Here is a 26022-nt window from a genome sequence, read left to right as displayed (position 1 = left end):
TTGTCAGGTTCCTATAAGGTGTCAGGATGTCGCTGTCTATTTCTCCATGGGGGAGTGGGAGTATTTAGAAGGACACAAGGATCTGTACAAGGAGGTGATGATGGAGGACCACCAGCCCCTCACATCAGCAGGTAATAGACATGACTATATACACATGGACTTCCATTATTTGTATGTACAGAATGAATTCAGTCCCTGTCTGTGTTTCCTACAGGTAGATCCAGTAAGAGGACAACACCGGAGAGATGTCCCAGTCCTCTTCTTCCACAGGATGATCAGGTAGATGGAGATATTCCCTATGATGTGTAGACGGGCTGTGAAGTCCTTGTGGTCAGTCTTGTTGTATCCAGCAGTATTAGATGGTTATATACATGGGCGGTGTCATTGAGCCGCCATCTAATATGTTTCTCCGGCTTCTCACAGACCTGCAGCTACTGTCAGGACATCTTTCATCTTCATGCGGATTAATGATCTAGAACATTCTCTGTGACTTCCCCATTTGTCCGGTGACTTTTACATTATTTGTTTCCCAGATTTTCCATCAGGATAAAGATGTGAGCGACATTAATGCTATATCTATGAGAATACAGGAAGATCCCTATGTGAGTGGTGATGAGGAGTGTGAGGAGGACATTCCTACAGGGACCCGCCCAGGTGAGGAGTCACCACTATATAAAGCACAGAAGGGTCACTGATTCTAGTCAGACATTGTTTAGACGATTTGTTGTTCCCCGATTCAGATAAAATACTAATAATACCTGAATATAAATGTGATACCGCTATAGGGGGGAATAAATGTAGTATAGAATATAATGGAAGGACTTGACGTCGATGTGAACGAGGCAAATTTCCTCATCCCCGGCTGTCAGTCCTCGTGAAGGGAAAGAATTTACCAGAATTATATAGCAGATTATTTCAGCTACTGGTAATAATAATCCTCCTGCTCGATCTTCAGGCAGATTCCACCTCAGAGCTCTATGGAAATAAATGGGAGGTGGAAAATCCCGCCTGGCCAGTAAGGAATCTGATGGAGATTCGCGGGCTGATTTGGAAACATTCTTCTTCTGAATTCACTGTGTAAGCCTCACCTTAGACCCCAATCACATTATGGAATCTGGACTAGAAAATCTGGTCTGTACATCAGTCACATTTCCAGCCCGAACTCTGTCCACACACCAGGACCCCCCCGTATCTTAGTGATCTATGACGCTAGGAATCTGTTGTGTGTATGAGGTGTAATACAGTAAGATTTATGGCATCCTAAAGTATTACTCCACATAAGTGGCCATATTTAAGCAGGCATGGATTGTGTTCACCTCTACAGTGACCTAGAGCAGTGGTGGCGTCTCCTGCCCCGCTTCATTACTATTCACTATCACTGACCTCCGTCACGGCACAGTGAATACTAATGAAGTAGGCCGCGCTGCCATCATTTGCTGCCTGTGCTACTGACTTCAATTCTTAACACTGTCTGAAGCGTCTCTGGCATTATTTTATTCAAAAATAGTAACATCAGTTTTCTTCTTGTCAGATGACTGTACCAGGAGCTCAAAGGGACATCTGATATCTACAGATTATAAAGCAGGGGATCATGGTATCACTCAAGATCCATATGAAAAACATGTCATTACCTTAGATATTCCCTCAGCCCAGAAAATTCACGAAGGAGAGAAGCCATATTCATGCCCAGAGTGTGGGAAATGTTTTACTCACAAATCCAGTCTTGTTACACATCAGAGAATTCACACAGGAGAGAAGCCATATTTATGCCCAGAATGTGGGAAATGTTTTACTCACAGATCAAGTCTTGTTATACATAAGAGAATTCACACAGGAGAGAAGCCATATTTATGCCCAGAATGTGGGAAATGTTTTGCTAACAAATCAAGTTTTGCTGAACATCAAAAAGCTCACACAGGAGAGAAGCCATATTCATGCCCAGAATGTGGGAAATGTTTTGCTCAGAAATCGGAAATTGTTCAACATCAAAGAACACACACTGGGGAGAAGCCATATTCATGTTCAGAATGTGGGAAATGTTTTACTCAGAAATCAAGTCTTGTTATACATCAGAGAATTCACACAGGAGAGAAGCCACATTCTTGCCCCAAATGTGGGAAATGTTTTACTTACAAATCAAGTCTTGTTGTGCATCAAACCGCTCACACGGGAGAGAATCCATATTCATGCCTAGAATGTGGGAAAAGTTTTACTCGGAAATTACATCTTGTTAGACATCAGAGCATGCACAAAGGAGAGAAGCCATATTTATGCCCAGAATGTGGGAAATGTTTTTCTCAGAAATCACATCTTGTTGAACATCAAAAAACTCACACAAGGGAGAAGCCATATTCATGCCCAGAATGTGGGAAATGTTTTTCTCAGAAATCAAATTTTGTTAAACATCAAAGAACTCACACAGGAGAAAAGCCATATTCATGCCCAGAATGTGGGAAATGTTTTACTCACAAATCAAGTCTTGTTACACATCAGAGAATTCACACAGGAGAGAAGCCATATTTATGCCCAGAATGTGGGAAATGTTTTACTCACAAATCAAGTCTTGTTGAACATCAAACAACTCACACGGGAGAGAAGCCATATTCATGCCCAGATTGTGGGAAATGTTTTACTCGGAAATCACATCTTGTGAAGCATCAAAAACGTCACACAGGAGAGAAGCCATATTCTTACCCAGAATATGGGAAATGCTTTGCTCACAAATAGTCTTGTTGAACATCAAAAAACTCACGCCGGGAAGAAGCCATATTCATGCCCAGAATGTGGGAAATTGGTTTACTCAGAAACCACATCTTGTTAGGGGCAACATGATTGCTCAGTGGTTAGCACTGCAACCTTGCAGCGCTGCATTCCTGGCTTCAAATTCTGCCAAGGACAACATTTGGAAGCAGTTTGTATGTTCTTCCCGTGTCTGCGTGGATTTCTTCCCATATTTCAAAGACAGACTTATAGGAGAAAAATTGTGGGGCTCACAATCTACATAAAAGAAAAGAAACCACATCTTGTTGAACATCAAAAAATCCACACTGAGGAGAAGCCATATTCATGCCCAGAATGTGGGAAATTTTTCACTCACAAGTCAAGTCTTGCTACACATCAGACAATTTGCGCTTAATCGTTGCTCCTGTTTTGCTCTCTGGCAGTTGTAAATCTGATTGGAGGCCCCTAAGATTGTAGAGATTTCGGTAGTAGTCTCAGAAAGATCAAGCTATAGTGTCAGGATGGGACAGAGACTTCCCAGTGTTGTTTTTGGAACCTTTTAGTACATTTGCCTACTTCATATTTGATGTCTACACGGCCTTTCACTTTGCATCTGGCTCCAGTAGGTCCTCCAGTGTTTGTGATTTCCTGTTACGTTTATGGGAGGATTCAGGTGTTTGTATGTGAGTAAGATGTCACCTTGTTGAATGAAAATCCCTGCTGACACTCTTTGTATTGGGAGAGGGGTCCTGTCATGTACGCAATTGTGGTAAAACTCTGTAATGACTTGTGATATCACTGCTGTACATGCTGGGTGTTTTGAAGGTTGAGGTTAAGAGTCCATTCCCACTCACCTCTAGGCTGATCAGGGATCATCAAGTAAAGATGGAGCTAGGTCAGACCACTCAGAAGAATGTATGTTAGTAGGAGGGTCCCATGCAAGCAAATGGTGATTGATAAGGAAGTAGTCTAATCTACTGTGAGTGTTGTGGACTTGTGAAAAATAGGTGTAGTCTCTCACCTGGGGATGAAAGGTCCACCAGATGTCGACAAGCCTCATGTCAGTGATCTTAGATTTCAGGACTTGTAAATGTGACAAAGGGATGGGGAACCTGCCTGACGAGGAATCCATTATTCCATCCGTGGTTGAGTTAAGAGTTCTTGCCATGACCACCAGCCATTCTGCAAATTTAGCTAAGGCACAAAGAAAGGACTAACAGACTTGAGCTTGGCTCTGGTTGTAGAGATTGGGGATCGTGAATATTTTTTCATGGATAGGTATTTTTATTAAGTATCTACCCTGTGCATCAGAGCACTGGGACATGACCATGGTTTGGAGGTATTTAGGTAAGCCAACACTAACTCCCTTTTGATTTTTTCTGATTTTTTTAATGTAGATTGTGAGCCCCATATAGGGATCACAATGTATTTTTTTTTTCTCCTATCAGCACGTCTTATGTAGAATGGGAGGAAATCCACGCAAACACGCGGAAAACATACAGACTCCTTGCAGATGTTGTTCCTGACGGGATTCGAACCCAGGACTACAGCGCTGCAAGGCTGCAGTGCTAAACACTGAGCCACCATGTTGCCCCTCCCTTTGATTTTCTGTCAGGGTTGGAGCTGCAGAGTCAGTGATGGAAATATCTGTTTACTATCGCGGGCACATGGTCCATCTTAAAGTATTTGTCCTGTAGCAGTAGGATATCAACCTTTACCTTGTGAATGTGGTAGAGTACCCGGGTCCTCTTCTGCGGCATATTGAAGCCTCTGATGTTCAAGGAGCACAACTGAAGTCTGGCCATTCTTCCACGGGAAGACAATACCTGTAAAAGAGAAGAGAAAAAGAATAGGGGAAGGGGAGGGAAAGGAAGAGGGTCCTATTAATGTGAAAGTTTGTGTGTTTGGATGTTTGTTCCTCAATCACGCAAAACCCACTCGAACGATTTGGCTGAAAGTTTCCACAAACATAGTTAATACACCCGATTGTGCAATAGGCTACTTTTCGTCACAATAGCACACATACGTTTGTGCCAGGACCCCCACAAAACCCAAACTCACACCACCATCTCTGAAATCTCACACACTTTGGACCATAGCAAGCCACAAAATTCATATTGCCCTCTGCAGCCTAGCCCCTAACCCCACACAATCACATATACATACACTTTACCACCAGGGGTGAACCTGCCCCTTTCGCCGCCCGAGGCGAACGACAGAAAGCCCCCCCCCCCCCGGAGCGAAGCGAAGGGGGCGGGGCTTAGCGGTATTCGCAGGCACAGAGAGGATCTGCTCTCTGCCTGAGCGTGAGGGGGGGCTGCTGGAGCAGCGTTGCTCCAGTGGCCTCCCCAATCCACCGCTTGGTGCTAAGCCAGTCCAGGACAGTTTGTCCTGGACTGGCTTAGGTAAGCAAAAATGCCGCCCTCCCTGGGGCCCTGGCATAGTGCCGCCTGAAGCGGTCGCTTCAGGTCGCCTCATGGGAGGTGCGGCGCTGTTTACCACTTTGCCCCTCACCTTAACGATACTCCAGGAGGCTCTCTTTAACGCTCCGGAGCAGCCATGTTTGCCAACCCCCACCGCTCTGACACTCCGCGACACCGCCCACCCATGTCAATACCCCTAGGCGGTCTAATAAATGCAAAAAAAAAAAGTTTACAAAAAGTAAAAAAAAATATTAAAAAAAATAAAAAGTATTACAAATTCAAATCACCCCCCTTTCCCTAGAACACATATAAAAGTAGTTAAAAACTGTGAAACACATACATGTTAGGTATCCCCGCGTCCGAAATCGCCAGCTCTACAAAGCTATACAAATATTTTTCCTGTTCGGTAAACGCCGTAGCCGGAAAAATAGTCAATAGTGCCAAACTGCCATTTTTTCACTATTTTGATTCTGATAAAAATTTGAATAAAAAGTGACCAAAGCAATAACATTTCCCAAAAATGGTAGAACTAAAAAGTACACCCAGCCCTGTAAAAAAAAAAACGCCCTATACATCCCCGTACACGCACGTATAAAAAAAGTTACGGCTGTCGGAATATGGCGACTTTTAGGAAAAAAAATTTTTAACACAGTTTTGGATTTTTTTTAAGGGGTCAAAATGTAAATAAAACCATATAAATTTGGTATCCCCGGAATCGTACCAAAACACAGAATACAGGGGACATGTCATTTTGGTTGCACAGTGAACGCCGTAAAACCAAAGCCCGTAAGAAAGTCGCAGAAATGCATTTTTTCTTCAAATCCACCCCATTCTGAATTTTTCCTTGCTTCCCAGTACATTATATAGAATAATTAATGGCGGCATCATGAAGAAAAATTTGTCCTGGAAAAATTAAGACCTCATATGGCTCTGGGAGCGGAGAAATAAAAAAGTTATGGGGTTTAGAAGGAGGGGAGTCAAAAACGAAAATCAAAAAATGCCATCGGCGGGAAAGGGTTAACTTCAAATCCCTCTGTCCCAAAGTCACTATGTAAAGTTTCTCACAACACCGTATATATATATAGCAGCTCAAATACAAAGTAACTGCGACACAAAAGTCTCACGTATTCGCTCAATTACAGCAAAAACAAGATACAAAGTTACATTTCATATCCTATACCATATACACAGTACGAAAACCTTACCCGCGCCTGTATATACCCACTGCTACAATCACCGCAGACGAAGTCGCGGGTACCAGCTAGTGGAGAATAAGGGGGAGGTTAGGTAGCCAAGGCATTTAGTGGTGCCTCTTTAACCCTTGGACCTAACCTAAGAGAAAGGTAAAAGCAAAAGTATTCTATCAATACACCTTAAGGACAAGTCAATATGTTTCTACTACAACAAACTTGTTATCAAGAAAAAAAAATGCAGAAACGTTGCTTATTGGTTGTGTCCTCGAGCTCTATGATTTAGTGACGTTACACTGCGGCTTCTTAACATACATGGAGTCTGATCTGTTGTAATAAAATATGAAAACTCAAAGAAATCATCTGGATCGCTGTCCATCCTTTTCCTAAGTTTCTCATCTATCCCATCAGCCATCCCCACTGCTCTGACACTTATCACCTATCCTGACCCCGCCATCATCAGAACAGGGGACCTGCATTTGCATCTCTGGGAAGGCTGATAGGAAGGAGAGTTCAGCACTCCATGGATGGCACAGATTGGCATCATTCTATTCATTGCTAAGAAACAGGACCCAGTTCTCGGGATCAGTGGGGGGTTGTAACGGTCACATCCTCCGTATTCAATCGATAGGGAATTATTTGCTTTGAATGAAGTATTTTTCTCTTGTGTGTGCAGCGCCAACATATTCGGCAGCGCTGTACAGAAATCCCCCTTGTACTAACGACTCCAGAGGTCTTGTACAGTTGATGCCTTGATGGATCTGAGCTGTTCGAGTGGCACAAGATGGACCTACACAATATGGAGGCAGGTGATTTTAACCCCTTAGCGACCCATGACGTAATTAATAACACTACTAACATTATTAATAACATTACTTCATGGGTGCTAGGTACTTAACGACCCATGAAGTAATAGTACGTCATGGATGTAAACAATCCCCGCAGCGCAGTGCGGGCGTTCTTGGAGCGGGTGTTAGTTGTATCTGACACCTAACACCCTGCTCCATCCCCCTCCATCGGACATGAGTGCCGATTTTGGGGTTTAACTCGTTGATTGCCGTGATCAAACATGATCACGGCAAACAACGGATTGCCCGATCTTGTAGGGATCCCCGGCACCCTCCGCTGTGAGATCGGGGGGTGCTGGTATCCCTACTATGTAGCCAGGGGTCTGATTAGTCACCCCAGCCAGCCCTGAGCCCCACTTACCTCTTGTATCCTGGCCAGGTCCCGTCCGTCTGCACGAGCCAAGCCTCACTTCCTGTTTACAGAGTGAGACGTGCAGGCTCTTACTGCAGCCTGTGACTCACTCTGTAACAGGATTAGTGATGCAGTCATCACTCATGCAAGTGTCCCATAGGGGACACATGAAAAAGTTTTTAAAAAAAAGTGAAAAAAAAAAAAAAGTGTTTTGAAACAATTAATAAAGTTATCAAGGCCCAAAAACCCTTTTTTTCTATAGAAAATGAATTATATAAAAAAAAAACTAAAAATTAATCAAAACAATACATATTTGGTATCGCCGTGTCCGTAAAAATCTGTAGAATAAAACTGAAACAATATTTAATGTACACGGTGAATGACGGGAAAAAAAAACGGAAAAAACCCGCCGGAAGTAGTGATTTTTCGCCATCTCACCTTACAGAATGTGCTATAAAAAGTGATCAAAAAGTCAAATGCACCTCACAACAGTACCAATAAAAAGCACACATTGTCCCGCAAAAAATAAGCCCCCAACCAACACTGTCAACCAAAAAATGAAAATGTTACGCCTCTCAGAAGATGGCGATGCAAAAAAACATTGATTTATGTCTCCAAATGTGTTTTTGTTCTGCAGAATTAGTTACGCATAAAAAAATAATATAAATGAGGTATCGCCGTAACCGTACCGACCCGCAGAATAAAGATAATATGTTATACTGTACGCTGCATGGCGAAAAATTTAAAAGGTAAAACGCAATACCGGAATTGATTTTTTTTTATTTAAATCCAGCAAAAAAAAAGAGTTAATAAAATGTATTCAGTAAGTTGTAGGCACCCAAAAATGGTGTCATTACAAAATACATCGTATCCCGCAAACAACAAGCCCTTATATGGCCACGTCACCAGAAAAATAAAGAAAATATAGCCTCTACCAATGTGAAGACAAAATCCCGCAAAATCGCCAAATTATTAGAACTCAACTGGCTGCGGCAGGTAGGGAATATATAAGCTGTGCGAGCGGATATCAGGAGACACCCCAGATTTACAGCTTACAAGGGAAAATATACCAGAAGTGACCCCAAAGTGACCCCCAGAGTGACTCCCCCAATTATAGGAGCTACTGGGACATAGTAGGGAATTTGGTGTTTGCAATGTCCTCCGCACAGCTTATACATTCCCTCTTCGCCATCCGCTGTGCAGTCACGTCCGGGATACTAATACTCACTACGCCCCCTGAGAAATTCTTTGAGGGGCGCAGTTTTCAAATGGGGTCACTCCTTTGGGGAATTCACTTTTCTGGTACCTTACAGGCTCTACAAACATGACATGGCGTCCAGATACCAAACATCTGAATCTGTACTCCAAAAGCCTCATCGCGCTCCTTCCCTTCTGCGCCCTGCTGTGTGCCCAAACTGCAGTTTATGCCACATGTATGACACATGTATGACACTGGTGTAACCAGGATAATGTACGTAATGTCATATGTGGGTATAAATTTATATTAGGGCACAGCCAGACACAGAAAGGAAGAAGGTTATTTGGTTTTTGTAGCACAGACTTAGACGGTTTGGGGTTTTTTTTTGGATGCCATGACACTTTTGCAGAGACCCTAAAATTGCCCTTACAGAATGGGGTCACTTCTTGGGGAATTCCAGTTCACTGGCACCTCCAGGGCTCTGCAAAAACATCATGGCACCCAGAAAGTCCCTCTAAATCTGTACCCCAAAAGCTAAAAAGCGCAGTGCTCCTTCCCTTCTGAGCCCTGCTGTGTGCCCAAGCAGCAGTTTATATCCACATATATAATTTTTTTGCCCCTCGGGATCGCCCACTTGATAGTTTTAGGAGTGCAGGTCTCTGACAACACAAAGTGGGTGCAACATATTGGGCACCGAAATGACATATTTCTTTAAAAATTAAAATTTTCATTTTGTACATTAATTTTTGGGAAGCATTTTTAGCCTCAAAATGATAATACCCCTTGATTCATTCCTTGACAGGTGTAGTTTCTAAAATGGGGTTGCTTTTGAGGGGTTTCCATTGTATTGGTACTTTAGGGGCTCTGCAAATGCGACATGGCACCAGAAAACTGCCCTCAAAAGCCAAATAGCCCTCTTTCCATTCTGAGCCCCGCCATGTTCCCATACAGCAGATTATGGCCACATATGGGGTATTGCCGTGTTCAGGAGACATTGTGTAACAAACTGGGGGGCTTTTAATTCTCTAACTACTTGTAAAAATTAAAAATATGGCGCTAAATGGACAATTTATTGGAAAAAAGTAATTTTTCATTTTCACATCTCAATGGTAAAAAAATCTGTGAAACTCCTGTAGGGTCCAAGTGCTCACTAAACCCCTTGATAAATTCCTTGAGGGGTCTAGTTTTCAAAATGGGGTCACATTGGGGGGTTTCCACTGTTCTAGCACTTCAGGGGCTCTCCAAATGCAACATGGTGCCTGAAATAGATTTCAGCTAAATTTGCCCTCCAAAATCACAATAGTGATCCTTCAGCTCTGAACCTCACAGCGTGCCCGTACATCACTTTACATCCACATATGAGGCATTTCTGTAGTTGGGAGAAAATGCGTAACAATTTTTGGGGTGCATTTTCTCTTTTATCCCCTTGTGGAAATGCAAAATTTGGGGTTAAAGCAACATTTTATAGCAAAAAATGTCACTTTTCCTTTTGTTGGGCCAATTCTGTTACACTCCTGTAGGGTCAAAGGGCTCACTATACCCCTTGGTAAATTCCTTGAGGGGTATAGTTTCCAAAATGGGGTGACATTTTGGGGGTTTCCACTGTTTTGGCACCTTGGGGCTCTGCAAACGGGACATGGTGCCTGAAAAGTATTCTAGCAAAATCTGGCCTACAAAATCCAATTAGCGCTCCAGCCGTTCTGAGAGCGACCGTGTGCCCGTACATTAGGATACCAGCACATATGGGGTATTGTCGTGTTCGGGAGAAATTGTGTAACAAAATTTGGGGTGCAATTTTTCCTTTAACCCCTTGTGAAGATGAAAAATGTGGGGCTACAGTGACATTTTATTATAAAAAAAAGTAATTTTTTCATTTTCACATCTCAATGGTAAAAAAATCTGTGAAAAACCTGTAGGGTCAAAGGGCTCACTATACCCCTTGATAAATTCCTTGAGGGGTCTAGTTTCCAAAATGGGGTGACATTTTGGGGGTTTCCACTGTTTTGGCACCTTGGGGGCTCTGCAAACGGGATATGGTGCCTGAAAAGCATTCTAGCAAAATCTGGCCTACAAAATCCAAGTAGCACTCCATCCGCTCTGAGAGCGACCGTGTGCCCGTACATTAGGGTACCAGCACATATGGGGTATTGTCGTGTTCGGGAGAAATTGTGTAACAAAATGTGGGATGCAGTTTCTCCTTTAACCCTTAGTAAATGTGTAAATTCTAGGGCTAAATGAATATATTAGTGACAGAAATTGAAAAATGTAGGAAGAAGCTTTCTATCTGCTGTTTTGGATTCTTTCAGGAGTGCAGTTTTTAGAATGGGGTGACTTTCGGGGGGTTTTATTAGAGAGGCCTTTCAAGTACCCGTCAGAACTGAACTGGTCCCTTGAAAAATGTGTTTTGGAAATTTTCTTGAAAATTTGGAAAATTACTGCTTGACTTGTAAGCCTTATAATATCTGAAAAAAATGAAAGGATAATTAAAATTTGACTGCTACATAAATCAGAGACATGGTTAATTATATTTCTGAAAAAATTTGGGTAGTATGGATTTCTATTTGAAAGGCTTGCTATTTCAAAGTTTGAAAACTGCATTTTTAAAAAAATTTTCACCAAATTTCCTATTTTTTCATAATTAAAGACAAAACATATCGACTAAAATTTACTACTGACATGAAGTACAATGTGTTACGAAAAAACAATCTCAGAATCACTTGTGTAAGTTAAAGCGTCTCAAAGTTATTGCCATTTAAAGTGAAACATGTCAGTTTTGAAAAAAGAGGCCTGGTCCTTAAGTCGCTTTTGGGCTGTGTCTCTATAGGGTTAACCCCTTCCGCCGATGGCACTTTTTGACTTCCTGACCAAACTCGATTTTTCAAAACTGACGTGTCACTTTATGTGGCAATAACTTTTGAACGCTTTAACTTACCAAAGTGATTTTAAGATTTTTTTTCATAACACATTGTACTTCATGTTAGTGGTAAATTTTGGTTGATATGTTTTGTGTTTAATTATGAAAAAATAGAAAATTTGGTGGAAATTTTGAAAAATATGCATTTTATAAAGTTTGAAATGATGTGCATTGCATACAGATAGTCAGACCGCCAAATATATCATAAATCTCATGTCCCAGATCTCTGCTTTATGTCACCATCAAACTTTAGTCACAATTTTATTTTTTACGGACATTAGAAGGTTTACAAGTGAAACAACAATATTCAAAATTTTCAAGAAATTTCCAGAACCCATTTTTTAAGGGACTAATCCAGTTATGAAGGGGATTTGAAAGACCCTTGTATTAAACACCCCCATAAATCACCCCATTTTCAAAACTGCACCTCTTAAATAAGCCAAAACAACATATACCTAGTATTTTAACCCTATAAGTGCTTAACAGGAATTAAGACAAAATGGAGGTGAAATTTTCAAATTTGATTTTATTTTACTAATATTTTCGTTTAGCCCTAGAATTTGCACATTCACAAGGGGTTAAAGGAGAAAACGCATCCCACAATTTGTTATGCAAGTTCTCCCGACTACCACAGTACCCCACTTGTGGGTGTAAACTAATATATGGACGCACAGCGAGACGCAGGAGGGAAGGCGCGCCAAAGAGCTTTTAGAGGGCAGATCTGGCTGTGATCAGTTTCAGGAGCCATGTCGCATTTACAAAGCCTTTGAGGAGTCAAAACAGTGGAAACCTCTAGAAAGTGACCCCATTGTGAAAACCGCACCCCTCAAAGAATTTATCAAGTGATGTAGTGAGCATTAGTAACCCCGAAGTGAATGTGTAAGCTGTGCGGAGTAAATTGGGTACACCAAATCCCATTCTATTTTCCCACTAGCTCCTATGACACGGACGGGGAAGAGGGGCATTCTGGGGGATCAGCGCTGCTGTATTATCTCTCATAAGCTCTAAATATGGGGGGTCCCCTGAAAACGCTCGCACAGCTTATACATTTCCTTCTAGTCGCAGCTACTTATGTCCTAATGATTTGGTGACATTTGGGGTTTTTGTCTTCACATTTTACAAGCTAGATTTTTATTTTCTGGCAATGTAGCCATATGAAAAGTCGGACACCTTTGGGACCAGACAGTTATGGGCACCCACGGACAGTAAAAGAACAGACTCTATGTCCATTTTAAATCCATGCAAAATGTCACGGGCACAGCTAGTGTCCGATGTTAATGTCCGCACAAGATTTTGCATGGACATTAGCAGCAGACACTAGCTGTTGGACACCGACGGTAGTGTGAACGCTCCCTAACACGTCAGGAAATGTTGCTATCCATAAGTAACCCTAAATGCATTAAACACTGGGAAAGCATTGAACAATTTTGAACAGAACGAGTTTTTACTCCAACAATTTCCTGATCTAGTAAACCGTGTATGGAAATGTAATGGAATAACAAATGTCAAAAAGTCTCATTTTTCAGTGTAAAAGTCTTACTTGCACAAGGCCCGGACTGTTATATGGGCTTCAGCATCTGCTCTTGTGTTTGTGAATGGTCATATTTTCCCATTACAAGAACCAGCAGTCGTCCCCCCATCGCGTTGGGATTGCAGCGGCCCTGAGATCTGTTCTCCAGTGTAGAACTATCTTTATGGATCCGCTCTCCATGTTCGTCATTTACATGTCCCAAATTGGGTGGGAAAAAGTCAAGATGGGAATGTAAGAAATGTATTTTAGAGACGAGCGAACAGTAAAATATTCGATGTTCGTTATTTGTTCCGAATAGCATCTCAATATTCGACTATTCGAACGAATATTGAACCACATTATAGTCTATGGGAGAAAATGCTTCATTTCAGGGGATCCCACCACTCGACTCAGGAGGGTCACCAAGTCCACTATCACACCCCAATGATGCCAACAACTCTGCAATGCAACTGGGACAGCAGGGGAAGCATGTCTGGGGGCATCTAACACACCAAAGTCCCTGTATTACCCCAACATCATAGCCTAACAACTACACACTTTCCACATTCAAAAAAACCTCTATCAAAGTGGGAAAATACCTTGAAACCTTCTTTACTCCCCAAATGGATGGACACAAACCCCAATTTAAGCTCAACAAACATTAACAAGCACCCCTTTAAATCATGTTGCCCATGACAACCACAGATGGAATAGGCAATGGGAAATGCATCAGTCCCCACCCTGAACTGTCATTGTGGAACACCAACAGATGATAACCAAGGCTGAAATAAAGGCGACCACAGAGGCAAACAGAGAGCGGTACATTGAAGAATGGAGAAACGAAATAAATAACTCCAAGAAACTCACCGTGTACCAATCCCTACAAAGGGACTACACCATGGCCACCTACCTGGAGAGAATACGCCACCCCAAGCACAGACAGACCCTGAGCCGGTACAGACTGAGCGCCCACAACCTAGAGATAGAGACGGGGCGATACAGGCAGACGTACAAGCCACGGGAGAACAGACTGTGCCAGCACTGTGACCAGGGGGCCCTAGAAGACGAGACCCACTTCCTGCTACACTGCACCAAATACTCAGCTGTGAGGGCCGTCTACTACCGAAGACTCTCTGCCCACATCCCAGACTTCATATCTGCAGACGAGAAGAGGAAACTCTACATCCTACTGGGAGAAGAAGAGAATATGTGTCCAATATGTGTCCAGCTGTCACCAAACAAGAGGAAGATGAGACTCCACGGACTGTTATATTTATCACAATACACCCGCCCCACCCCACCTCCCCATACAGCGGTCACCAACGAAGAGGAAGATGAGACTCCACGGACTGTTATACCCCAAACCAACCGCCCCACCCCACCTCCCCATATAGCGGTCACCAACTAAGAGGAAGATGAGACTCCATGGACCGTTATACCCCAAACCATCCCCCCCCATACCCACCACTCACCCACCTGAATCCAACCCCCCCCCCCCACTTTACTAGCTTTGGCAATGCCAAATATCTATTCGGACGTGCCAATAAAGCTTGATTTGATTTGATTTGTGTGATGTGGTAAGACCTTCCAAAATTCACTTTTAAGGCCCTTAACATGAGCCCTTCCAAATTAAGTTACAGGCACTTAAGCTGAGCTACCAGCAGAGATTGAGGCCCTTCAGGTGACTTCAGCTTCTACCTGCAGAGTTTTAGGCCCTTTAACTTAGTTCAGCCTTGCACCAGCAGAGATATGTTGGCCCTTTGGGTGAGTTGAGCCTATAAAAAGCAGTGGTTTGGCCCTTGGCATGAGTAGAGCCTTTAAAAAGCAGTGTTTTATGCCCTTTTGGTGACTAGAGCCATGCAGCACAGTGTTTTATTTTTTTGTCCCTTGGGGTGACCCCTGAAAAATTAGATTTCAGGCCCTTGGGGGAGCCCTAAAACATTAATTTTCAGGTCCTTGGGGGGAGCCCTAAAAAATTGAGTTGCAACCCTCTGGGGGGGGGGGGGGAGATGATGGAAATATATACATATTTTTTTTATATAACATTCACATTCAGAAGTAGGGGCTGGGATTGTAGGAGGAGGAGGAAGAGTAAATTGGGTGCTGGCAGCTTCTCTCCAGTACCTGGACTACGGAGTGGATACCCAGCTGGTTATCCACGTCCTCACCCATGTCCCCTGCTGCTGCTGGCAGCCCTTCTCCAGTACCTGGACGGTGGAGTGGATATACAGCTGGGTATCCACATCCTAGCCCATGTCCCCTGCTCATGATGACAAAGGACATTCGTGGCATCCCCTCTACAGTAGCTGGACTGTGGACTAGACACCCAGCTGGGTATGCACGTCCATGTCCCCTGCTGCTAATGACGAGAGGCAATTCTGGCAGCCCCTCTCCAGTACCTGGACTGTGGAATACACACCCAGCTGGGTATGCCCGTCCACGTCCTCGCCCCCTGCTGCTACTGACGAGGGACACTGCTGGCAGCCCCTCTCCAGTACCTGGACTGTGGGGTAGATATACAGCTGGGTATGCCGGTCCACGTCCTCTCCCACATACCCTGCTGCTACTGTCGAGGGACACTGCTGGCAGCCCCTCTCCAGTAGCTGGACTGTGGGGTGGATATACAGCTGGGTATGCCCGTCCACGCCCACGTACCCTACTGCTACACTGCATGATGGCTAGCTAGCGATTATTGAGCTCTGAAAAGAGCTGTTATTATTCACAATTCCTGCCTAACCAAAGCCCTGTATCGCACTGACAGTCTGACACCACACTCTCCCTATCACGCCAAAACTGAAATGACACAAATAGGGCGGCGGCCGTTCTTATGAATTGGGAGGTCACATGTTTTCGGAAGCCAATGGGTTTTTTCAATTTTTTTACACTGCCTCCGTTGTCGTAGTTCCTGTCCCACCTGCCCTGCACAGTTATTGGTGCAAAAAACGCGCCAGGGAAGGTGGGAGGGGACACGAATTTTTACTGCGTATGCGGTCTTGTGAACGAATACATCGAATGCCATGATATTCGATCGAATGGCGTTCGCTCATCTCTAATGTATTTCCAATGACATTCGGCAGCCGAGTTGTCCATATGCTGTAAGCCTGGTGTCTACTAATGTACCCAAGGAAGTTCTGCACTACTAGCACAAATACATCCCAAGCTGTGAGGTCCAGAGGGGCGAGTTTTGTTCTGAATGTGTCATCGCATTAGTTTGTGGATTTCGAGGCCAATAACAATTCCTACCTTTATTTTAGCCTCCGTTACATTGTGCTAAACTTCTCCTTCATATACTGGAAACCATTTCCGTCACCATCAAGTGCAATTACAACATTTTTCATTAACCCAAGTTTAATATGAAGTGGTGGAAGATAAACTTGTAGTGGATGGGCCAGTGATTTGTGTTGTACATTGTAGTGGCCACCTGTGTGCTCGGCTCTGAGAGGCCATTGTCTCATATTGTAATGATTGTTGTCACCACGACTGTTCTATAGACACAAGAACCACATCTGCTTTGTACCCGGACTGTAGGCCAAGCAGCAGCGCTACCACTGTCAGGTCAGCACTAATTTTCCATTTATGTTCTGAGTATTTGATCATTTCCAGTTAGCTTCCATTCACCAGGAACATGTGACCATCTAACTCCATCATAAGACCATTTACACCAGTACAGAAACAGACATCGCTTTCTATTGCATAGTATACAGCTAACTGGTGTTCAAGACAAAAGTGTGAAGTTTTGGTGCCGGACAGGTCTGGGCATGTCCATTAGAATATTTCTAATATATAATGCATTAACCCCATAATGACTGCCCCATAAGAAAAATAGTTGGCACTGACAGGTCCTACCCGACTACCCAATAGTAAAAACACATCGGGCAGTCAGAGTAGGTTTTACCATGTCAGTGCCAACATAGGAGCAGGGTGTTAGCTGTATCTGAGGTTTTAACCCCATGGATGCCACGATCAAACATGATCGTGGTATCCAAGGGTTTCCACGATCTTTAGTCCCCACCTCCCGGCACCCCCTGTGGCGAGATCGGGGTGTGCTGATATGTAAAATGTGCAGACTGGGGTCTGGCCAGTGACCCCAGGCTGCCCTGAGCCCCCGTTACCTAGTTGATCCTGCCCGGTAATGAGGAAGTCAGCCTATGTATCTGCATAGGCTGACTTCCTTCTATAGGCTGCACGACACATGCATGCTATGTCTATCAGCCTATAACAGAGGACCAGTGATGAAACCATCATTAATTCAAGTGTTCTAAAGGGACACATGAAAAAGTAAAAATAAAAAGTGAAAAAAGTGTATGAAAAAAATTCATAAATTCCCTTTTTTTTCTAAAGAAACGGAATTATATTTTTTTTAAAAAAAACTAAAAATTAATAAAAACAATGCATTTTTGGAATTGTTGCGTCCATAACAATCTGAACAATAAAAATGAAACAATATTTAATGTACACGGTGAACGTTGGACAAAAACGCCAGGAGTAATGATTTTTTGCCATGTCACCTTACAAAATATGCTATAAAAAGTGATCAAAAAGTCATATGCACCCCACAACAGTACCAATAAAAAGCGCAGGTTGTCCTGCAAAAAAATAAGCCCTCAAACAACAGTCAGCCGAAAAATAAAAATGTTACACCTCTCCGAAGATAGTGATGCAAAAATCATTGACTGATGTTCCCAAATGTGTTTTTATTCTTCAGAATTAGTATTGCATAAAAATATAATATAAATGAGGTATCGCCGTAACCGTACCGACCCGCAGAATAAAGGTCACATGTTACTTATACTGTACGCTGCATGGTGAAAAATTTAAAAGGTAAAATGCAATGCCAAAATGTTTTTTTTTTTTTTTTTAAATCCAGCAAGAAAGAGTTAATAAAATGTATTCAATAAGTTGTAGGCACCCAAAAATGGTGTCATTACAAAACACATCTCATCCCGCAAACAACAAGCCCTTATATGGCCACGTCACCAGAAAAATAAAGAAAATATAGCATCTAGTAATGTGAAGACAAAATCCCGCAAAATCGCCAAATCATTAGAATACAACTGGCTGCGGCAGGAAGGGAATATATAAGCTGTGTGAGCGGATATCAGGGGACACCCCAGATTTACAGCTTATGAGGGAAAAGACACCAGAAGTGACCCCAAAGTGACTCCCCCAATCATAAGAGCTACTGGGACATAGTAGGGAATGTGGTGTCCCCAATGTTCTCCGCACAGCTTATATATTCCCTCTTCACCATCTGCTGTGCAGTCACGTCTGGGATACTAATACTCACTACACCCCCTGATAAATTCTTTGAGGGGTGCAGTTTTCAAAATGGGGTCACTCCTTTGGGGTATCCACTTTTCTGGTACCTTACAGGCTCTACAAACATGATATGGCGTCCAGATACCAAACATCTGAATCTGTACCCCAAAAGCCGCATCGCGCCCCTTTCCTTCTGCGCCCTGCTGTGTGCCCAAACTGCAGTTTATGCCACATGTATGACACTGGGGTACACCAGTGTCATACATATGGGTATACACTGCTATTTGGGTACACAGCAGGGTGCAGATGTGCAGGAGCGCTATGTGCTTTTGGAGTGCAGCTTTAGATAGTTGGGTTTTGGACACCATGTCACATTTGCAGAGACCCTAAAATTGCCCCTACAAAATGTGAATTCCAGTTTACTGGCACCTCCAGGGCTCTGTAAAAACAACATGGCAGCCAGAAAAATCCTCTAAATCTGCACCCCAAATGCTAAAAAGTGTGGTGCTCCTTCCCTTCTGAGCCCTGGTTTGCAGCAGTTTACACCTACATATAGAATTTTTTGCCCCTTGGGATGGCCCCTTAATAGTTTTAGGAGTGCAGGTCTCTGACAACACAAAGTGGGTGCAAAATATTGGGCACCGAAATGGCATATTTCATTAAAAATTTCAACTTTCATTTTGAACATTAATTTTTGGGAAGCATTTTTAGGCTCAAAATGATTATACGCCTTGATACATTCCTTGATGGGTGTAGTTTTGAATATGGGGTCACTTTTGAGGGGTTTCCATTGTATTGATACTTTAGGGGCTCAGTAAATGCGACATGGCACCTGAAAACTATTCCAGCAAAATCTGCCCTCCAAAACCCAAATAGCGCTCTTCCCATTCTGAGCCCCACCATGTCCCCATACAGCAGATTATGGCCACATATGGGGTATTGCCGTGTTCAGGAGAAATTGTTTAACAAACTGTGGGGGGCTTTTTCTCTTTTAACTCCTTGTGAAAATGAAAACTTTGGGGATAAAGGGACATTTTAGTAGTTTTTAACCTACACATCCCAAGGTTAGTTAAATCTGTGAAACGGCTATAGGATCAAAATACTCACTATACCCCTCAATGAATACCCTAAGGGGTCTAGTTTATAAAATGGGGTCATTTATGGGGGTTTTCAATTACTTTGGTAACTCAAATCTTGTTCGAATCTGCAATGGGGCCTAAAATATCTGCAAGCAAAATTTCTGTTTTGAAATCCAATTGTCACTCGCTACCTCTTGGGCCCTCCTGTATGTGCGTACATAGGACTAAGGCCACAAAGTGCACATTTTTTAACATGGGAGAAGTGGGGCGATATATTTTGGGGTGTGTTTTTCTTTTTGATGTGTTATGTGCAAAAAGAAAAAAAAAACAACCTGCCTTTAAAATGACACATATTTGAAGAAAATGAAAATTACATTTTTTCATAATTTGTAATAATTCTTGCTAAACAATATTTGTTTGATCACAATGCTCACTATACCCCACAAGGAATACCTGAAGCGGGCGGGTTCTCCAAATTGGGTCATTTAATGTGAGGTTCTATAATATGCCACCTATTCCTGTCTGCAAACATAGCTTGGTACAGGAAAAAAAAACACATACTCAAAATTTCCAAAATTTGCTTATAAATTTGTAAATTGTCTAAAAGATTCAAATACGCTAAAGTTATTGCAAATATGCTTGAAACACAAAAGGAACATTTGGAAATATTTAACTACTAACCTTTTTGCCCTGTATTATTGTGTACTAGCAGTTACCCGCGACTTAGTCTGCGGGTTCGTGTTTGCGCCGGCCCGCGTAAACGTATGCAGTCGCTGCTGATTATGTTGCGCAGCCAGCGGCGTCGTGGTGGAAGTATGCCGGTGTGCGGTGTCAGCTTGCCAATGGGCTCCCGCACGCCCCTCGCCACCGAGGGTCCCTTGTTCCCTCCAACCCCACGGCGGCGTCACCCCTTGATACTGCGTGCCTCGTCCCCCCCCAACCACCCTAAATCTGCCTGTCGTGCGCCCCACCATTCTGTGCATCCCTGCCCCCCCCCCCTAATTTCACCCCGGCCTTAAAAAGGTTGTACAGGAACTACAGGTTTCAGCAAGGATGTCGGGGAAAGTGAAAAATAAAACCCTCACTCACCCGTCCCTGGTCCTTCCACCCGTCACATGTCCTTTCCTTTGGCTGCTGATCGGTCTCAGCAGTCACATGCAGCAAGGACTTCTGCCAGACAGGTGAGTATGGGTTTTCTTTTTCTTATTTTGCACCTTCCTCGACCTTCTTGCAGAAAACTGTAACTCCTGGGCAACCCCTGTAACATTTCAATATACAGAGACCCAGGTTACATCTGCATTTGGGCCATTCTGTTCCCCTCTCTGCATGAAAAATGTGGAGAGAAAAGTCCTGCAAGCTCAGACTACTTCTCATCAATCTCCATTTGCTTGCATGGGACCCTCCTACTAACATACATTCTTCTGAGTGGTCTGACCGAGCTCCATCTTTCCTTGATGATCCCTGATCAGCCTAGAGGTGAGTGGGAATGGACTCTTATCCTCAACCTTCAAAACACCCAGCATGTACAGCAGTGATATCACAAGCCATTACAGACTTATCACCATCACGTACATGACAGGACCCCTCTCCCAATACAATGGGAAGCGTCCAAGAGTGTCAGCGGGGGTTTTCATTGGAAAAGGTGACATCTTACAAACACGCATGAGAAAAAAATTCTCTACTAAGAGACCTCGGGCAAAAAACTATAAACTATTATAAGATAAAACTTCACTTTTATTAGATTTCTGATTTTTACACCTACAGTGTTGGCCAAAAGTATTGGCCCCCCTGCAATTCTGTCATATAATACTCAGTTTCTTCCAGACAATGATCACAAGCACAAACTCTTTGGTAATATCTTCATTTATTTTGTTTGCAATGAAAAAACACAAAAGAGAATGAAAAAAAAAAGTCACATCATTGATCATTTTACACAAAACTCCAAAACTGGTGCGGACAGAAGTATTGGCGCCCTCAGCCTAATACTTGGTAGCACAACCTTTAGACACAATAACTGCGCACAACCGCTTCCGCTAACCAGCAATGAGTTTCTTACAAGGCTCTGCTGGAATCTTAGACCATTCTTCTTTGGCTCCTGCTCGCGGTCCCCCCTGAGATGTGAAGGGGGCCTTCTCCAAACTGCCACCAAGAGATCTCTCCCCCTCCCCCACAGGTGTTCTATGGGATTCAGGGCTGGGCTCATTGCTGCCACTTTACAAGTCTCCAGGGCTTTCTCTCACCACCATTTTCTAGTGCTGACCTGAAGTGTGTTTTGGGTCCTTGTCCTGCTGGAAGAGCCCTGACCTCTGAGGGAGACCCAGCTTTCTCACACTGGGCCCTACATGATGCTGCACAATGTGTTGGTCGTCTTCAGACTTCATAATGCCATGCACACGGTCAAGCAGTCCAGTGCCAGAGGCAGCAAAGCAACCCCAAAACATCAGGGACCCTCCGCCATGTCTGACTGTAGGGGGCGTCTTCTTCTCTTTGAAGGCCTCTTTTTTTTCCTGTAAACTCTATGTTGAGGCCTTTTCCTACTTTTGTCTCATCTGACCAGAGAACATTCTTCCAAAACGTTTTTGGCTTTCTCAGGTACGTTTTGGCAAACTCCAGCCTGGCTTATGTCTCTGGGTAAGAAGTGGGGTCTTCCTGGGTCTCCTACCATACAGTCCCTTCTCATTCAGACGCTGACGGATAGTACGGGGTGACACTGTTGTACCCTCGGACTGCAGGGCAGCTTGAACTTGTTTGGATGTTAGTCGAGGTTCTTTATGTTTTTGTGATCTTACACATTCAGCAACCTGTTTGGATGTGAGGTTATTTATAGTATTTAGGGGACCAGCACTCTATTTGTTAAAATATATTTTCAAAAATTTTTTTTTTAAGTTTTATCTATAATAATTTTTTTTAATACTCGTGTTGCTTGTGTGCTATCCTCGGGCTTCCTGTCCGATGCATTTTCCATCTCCAACGGAACCCATCAGGGTTGCCCCCTCTCCCCTATAATTTTTACCTTGGTAATGGAACCCCTAGCGGAGCGTATTAGAACTGATAAGGATATTGAGGGTATTACTGTTGGTCGTCAGCAGCACAAGATCGGACTGTATGCAGATGACGTCATCTTAGCTCTATCCTCCCCTGGCCCTTCCTTACTGGCCGCTACCAAAGTTCTTGACTGTTTTGGTAAAATTTCCTATTATAAAGTGAATCCCTCTAAATCTCATATCTTGCTTATTACAGTATCTCCTCCCCTGCAGGCTGACCTTTGTCGTACCTTTCCCTACCAGTGGAAAAATGACTGCATCACATATTTAGGTATCTCCTTGACGGCATCCAGCTCCAGTCTCTTTTTTGAAAATTATTCCCCACTGTTAACTATGATGTCATCTCTTTTGGCCTCCTACTCCAAACCGCTACTTTCCTGGGCGGCTAGAATTGCCATTGTTAAAATGATGATTCTTCCTCTGATTCTGTATTTATTTTGCACGGTAGTTATTCACCTTCCTGATCCTTATTTAACCAAACTTCAGCGTATATTGTCTTGTTTTATATGGGAGGGTAAAAAGTCCAGGATCCGCTTCCGGGTTGTCTCTAGGCCTTGGACTTGCAGGGGGGCTGGAGTCCCGGATATCAAGAAATATTATGTGGCAACGGTTTTAGATCAACTCCGGGTTAGTTGGAGCAACTCTGCTGCTTGGAGGTGGGCAGAGATTGAGGAGGCTATGTTGAGATCCCCGCTTATGAGCCTCGTTCGTCCTGGTTCTCTGGGTCCCTTTTACGTACAAACTCCCTTACTGAGCATCCAGACCTCGATCTGGGCATGGAAATACTTTTTGTCACGTACCTCTCTGGAAGACCTGGCCCCCCTACGGAAACTACCTCTTCTATATGTGACTGCATTCCTTCCCCAGTTGGCAGTTAGGGGGTGGATAGCTAAGGGTCTCTATAAGATTAAACAGTTATTTGCTGGAGACTGCTTCAAATCTTTTGCTATGCTACAGGAGGAATTCGATCTCCCTCATAAAGATTTTTTTTAAAATACCTGCAAATCAGACATCTTCTGCAGACCCAAGGAGCCTCTAGTCTTGTTTTCCCCAGACTTGCTTTACGTCTGTGGAACTGGACTGAGTCTACTAAAGGCGGTACTTCAGCCTTTTACTCTTTTCTCTCCACCTCTTCTAGCCAGGTCAAACCCCTCTGTCTTTCTCGGTGGGAAGCTGACCTTGCAAGAACCATATCTTTGACGGAGTGGCATGAGGCCTGCGGGTTTGTCAGACGGGTGTCTAAGGGTGCGACCCATTGGGAAACGGCGCAGAAGATTATGTTGCGTTGGTATAGAATACCTAATCAGTTGGCGCATATGAATCCTTCGTATCCGAGACTGTGCTGGAGGGGGTGCGGTCACATAGGAACTCTTCTACACATGTGCCCTTCAATCCAGACTTTCTGAGTAGCTGTGTTTCAATTTCTTTCTATGCTGGCGGGTCTTCCTATCCCACCCTCCCCAAGTCTTGCCCTTTGTTTTTTGGATATAGGCTCCTTTCCCTCAGATATGCAAGTAGTGTTGGGACAAATAATTTTAGCTGCCAGGTTAATGATTGTGAGACAGTGGAAATCTGCGCCCTGCCTGACAATAGGAGAACTAATTAGTCATGTTGATTTGGCATTCACCCAGGGGCGGATGCTGGCTTCAAAGAATAACACCTTCCCATGTTTTCGTTCTAGATGGGCATTGTGGTTTTCTTTCATGGAGAATAGAACGGGCTCCCCCACTCAGGCCTTTTCCCCTCTGGCCGCGACCCCTTGACTTGGGCCGAGGCCAATAGTCATTACGCTCACTTGCTTATACATGATTTGTGACCTCTGTAGGACATGTGCCGGTTTGCTCTAGGATCTGCGGAGATGTTTTATGCTATAGTTTTGTTGTTTTACTTTTGACCTTACAGTTTGTTTTTTTTTTTCTACCAAAGGTTTTCCCTTGTGCCCTGTCCTGCGTCCCTATTCCCTTATTCCCCTCCTCCCTACCCTTTGCTTACATGGTTTTCCCTTTTCCTACTGATTTGTGATGGACGTTAACAGGGTTGTTTCATGCCAATTACCTTTGATCCAATGTTTGTGGGCATTTTTACCTTCCCCTTGTATTCAATGTTTTGTGATATGATTATCCTTTTGTAATGAAAAATTTCTTTAATAAAAATCAAATTTAAAATATAATTTTTTTAACTGAGGTTTCTTTTTTTCTCATCCGTGGTTTTTTTTTTTTTTTTTTACTATTGGAGATTCAGTATCCCATAGTTCAGTGAAGTCTAAGGTGACATCTTACTCACATACAAACATCTGAATCCTCGAATAAACATAAAAATGCTGGAGGACCTACTGGAGGCAGATGCAAAGTGAAATGTCGTGTGGACACCAAAAATTAAGTATGCAAATGTACTAAAAGGTTCCAGAAATGACACTGGGAAGTCTCTGTCCCATCCTGACACTGTAGCTTAATCTTTCTGAGACTACTACCGAAATCTCTACAATCTTATGGGCCTCCAATCAGATTTACAACTGCCAGAGATACAAAACAGGATCAACAATTATGTGTGAATTCTCAGATGCTGAACAAGATTTGATCTCTGGATAAAAGATTTCCCACATTCTGGGCATGAATATGGCTTCTCTCCTGTGTGAATTCTCTGATGTGGAACAAGACTCCATTTGTGAACAAAACTTTTCCCACATTCTGGGCATGAATAAGGCTTTTCTCCTGTATGAGTTTTTTGATGTACAAGTTGTGGTTTCGTAGTAAAACATTTCCCACATTCTGGGCATGAATATGACTTCTCTCCAGTGTGAATTTTCTGATGTCTAAAAAGACTCGACTGGTGAATAAAACATTTCCCACATTCTGGGCATAAATATGGATTCTCTCCAGTGTGAACTCTCTGATGTGTAACAAGATGCCATTTGTAAGTAAAACTTTTCCCACATTCTGGGCATGAATATGGCTTCTCTCCTGTATGAGTTTTTTGATGTTGAACAAGATTTGATTTGTTGGTAAAACCTGTCCCACAATCTTGGCATGAATATGGCTTTTCTCCTGTGTGAGTTCTTCGATGTACAACAAAATATGATTTAGAGGTAAAACATTTCTCACATTCTGGACATGAATATGGCTTCTCCCCAGTGTGAGTTCTTCGATGTACAACAAGATATGATTTAGAGGTAAAACATTTCTCACATTCTGGACATGAATATGGCTTTTCTCCTTTGTGAATTCTCTGGGCTGAGGGAACATCTAAGGTAATGTCATGTTCTTCATATGGATCTTGTGTGATACCATAATCCTCTGCTTTATAATCTGTAGATATCAGATGTCCCTCTGAGCTCCTGGTACAGTCATCTGACAAGAAGAAAACTGATGTTACTTTTATTTGAATAACATAACCTTACAAATCTATTCCGCACTGAGCTGCCGCTACCTGAGACGCTTCAGACTGTGCTAAGAAGTGCAGTCAGTAGCACAGGCAGCAAATGACG

General features: G+C 43.1%; 4 protein-coding genes across 4 annotated transcripts in view; 2 read left to right on the top strand and 2 right to left on the bottom strand.

Annotated features, from left to right (window-relative positions):
• LOC142190426 (gastrula zinc finger protein XlCGF66.1-like) overlaps window positions 1–26022 on the top strand; it is a 198610-nt gene that overhangs the window by 29024 nt on the left and 143564 nt on the right. The window lies entirely within an intron of this gene.
• Window positions 1–26022, bottom strand: part of LOC142189903 (uncharacterized) — a 490808-nt gene that overhangs the window by 398264 nt on the left and 66522 nt on the right. The window lies entirely within an intron of this gene.
• LOC142190234 (uncharacterized) lies at window positions 551–4226 on the top strand. Its single transcript, XM_075262282.1, has 2 exons — window positions 551–654; window positions 1532–4226. Exons 1-2 carry the CDS (start codon window positions 579–581, stop codon window positions 2725–2727), a joined length of 1272 nt encoding a protein of 423 aa, XP_075118383.1. The 5' UTR covers window positions 551–578; the 3' UTR covers window positions 2728–4226.
• LOC142189293 (uncharacterized) overlaps window positions 24697–26022 on the bottom strand; it is a 42305-nt gene continuing 40979 nt past the window's right edge. The window contains exon 6 of the mRNA XM_075262138.1: window positions 24697–25885. Coding sequence (XP_075118239.1) covers window positions 25080–25885 — 806 coding nt within the window. The 3' untranslated portion in view covers window positions 24697–25079. The remainder of the gene's footprint in view (window positions 25886–26022) is intronic.

The sequence above is a fragment of the Leptodactylus fuscus genome, chromosome 1 (genome assembly GCF_031893055.1).
Source record: "Leptodactylus fuscus isolate aLepFus1 chromosome 1, aLepFus1.hap2, whole genome shotgun sequence".
NCBI classification, from domain to species: Eukaryota; Metazoa; Chordata; class Amphibia; order Anura; family Leptodactylidae; genus Leptodactylus; species Leptodactylus fuscus.
The sequence above is the reverse complement of the archived record's forward strand: the minus strand, read 5'-3'. Positions and strand labels throughout refer to the sequence as shown.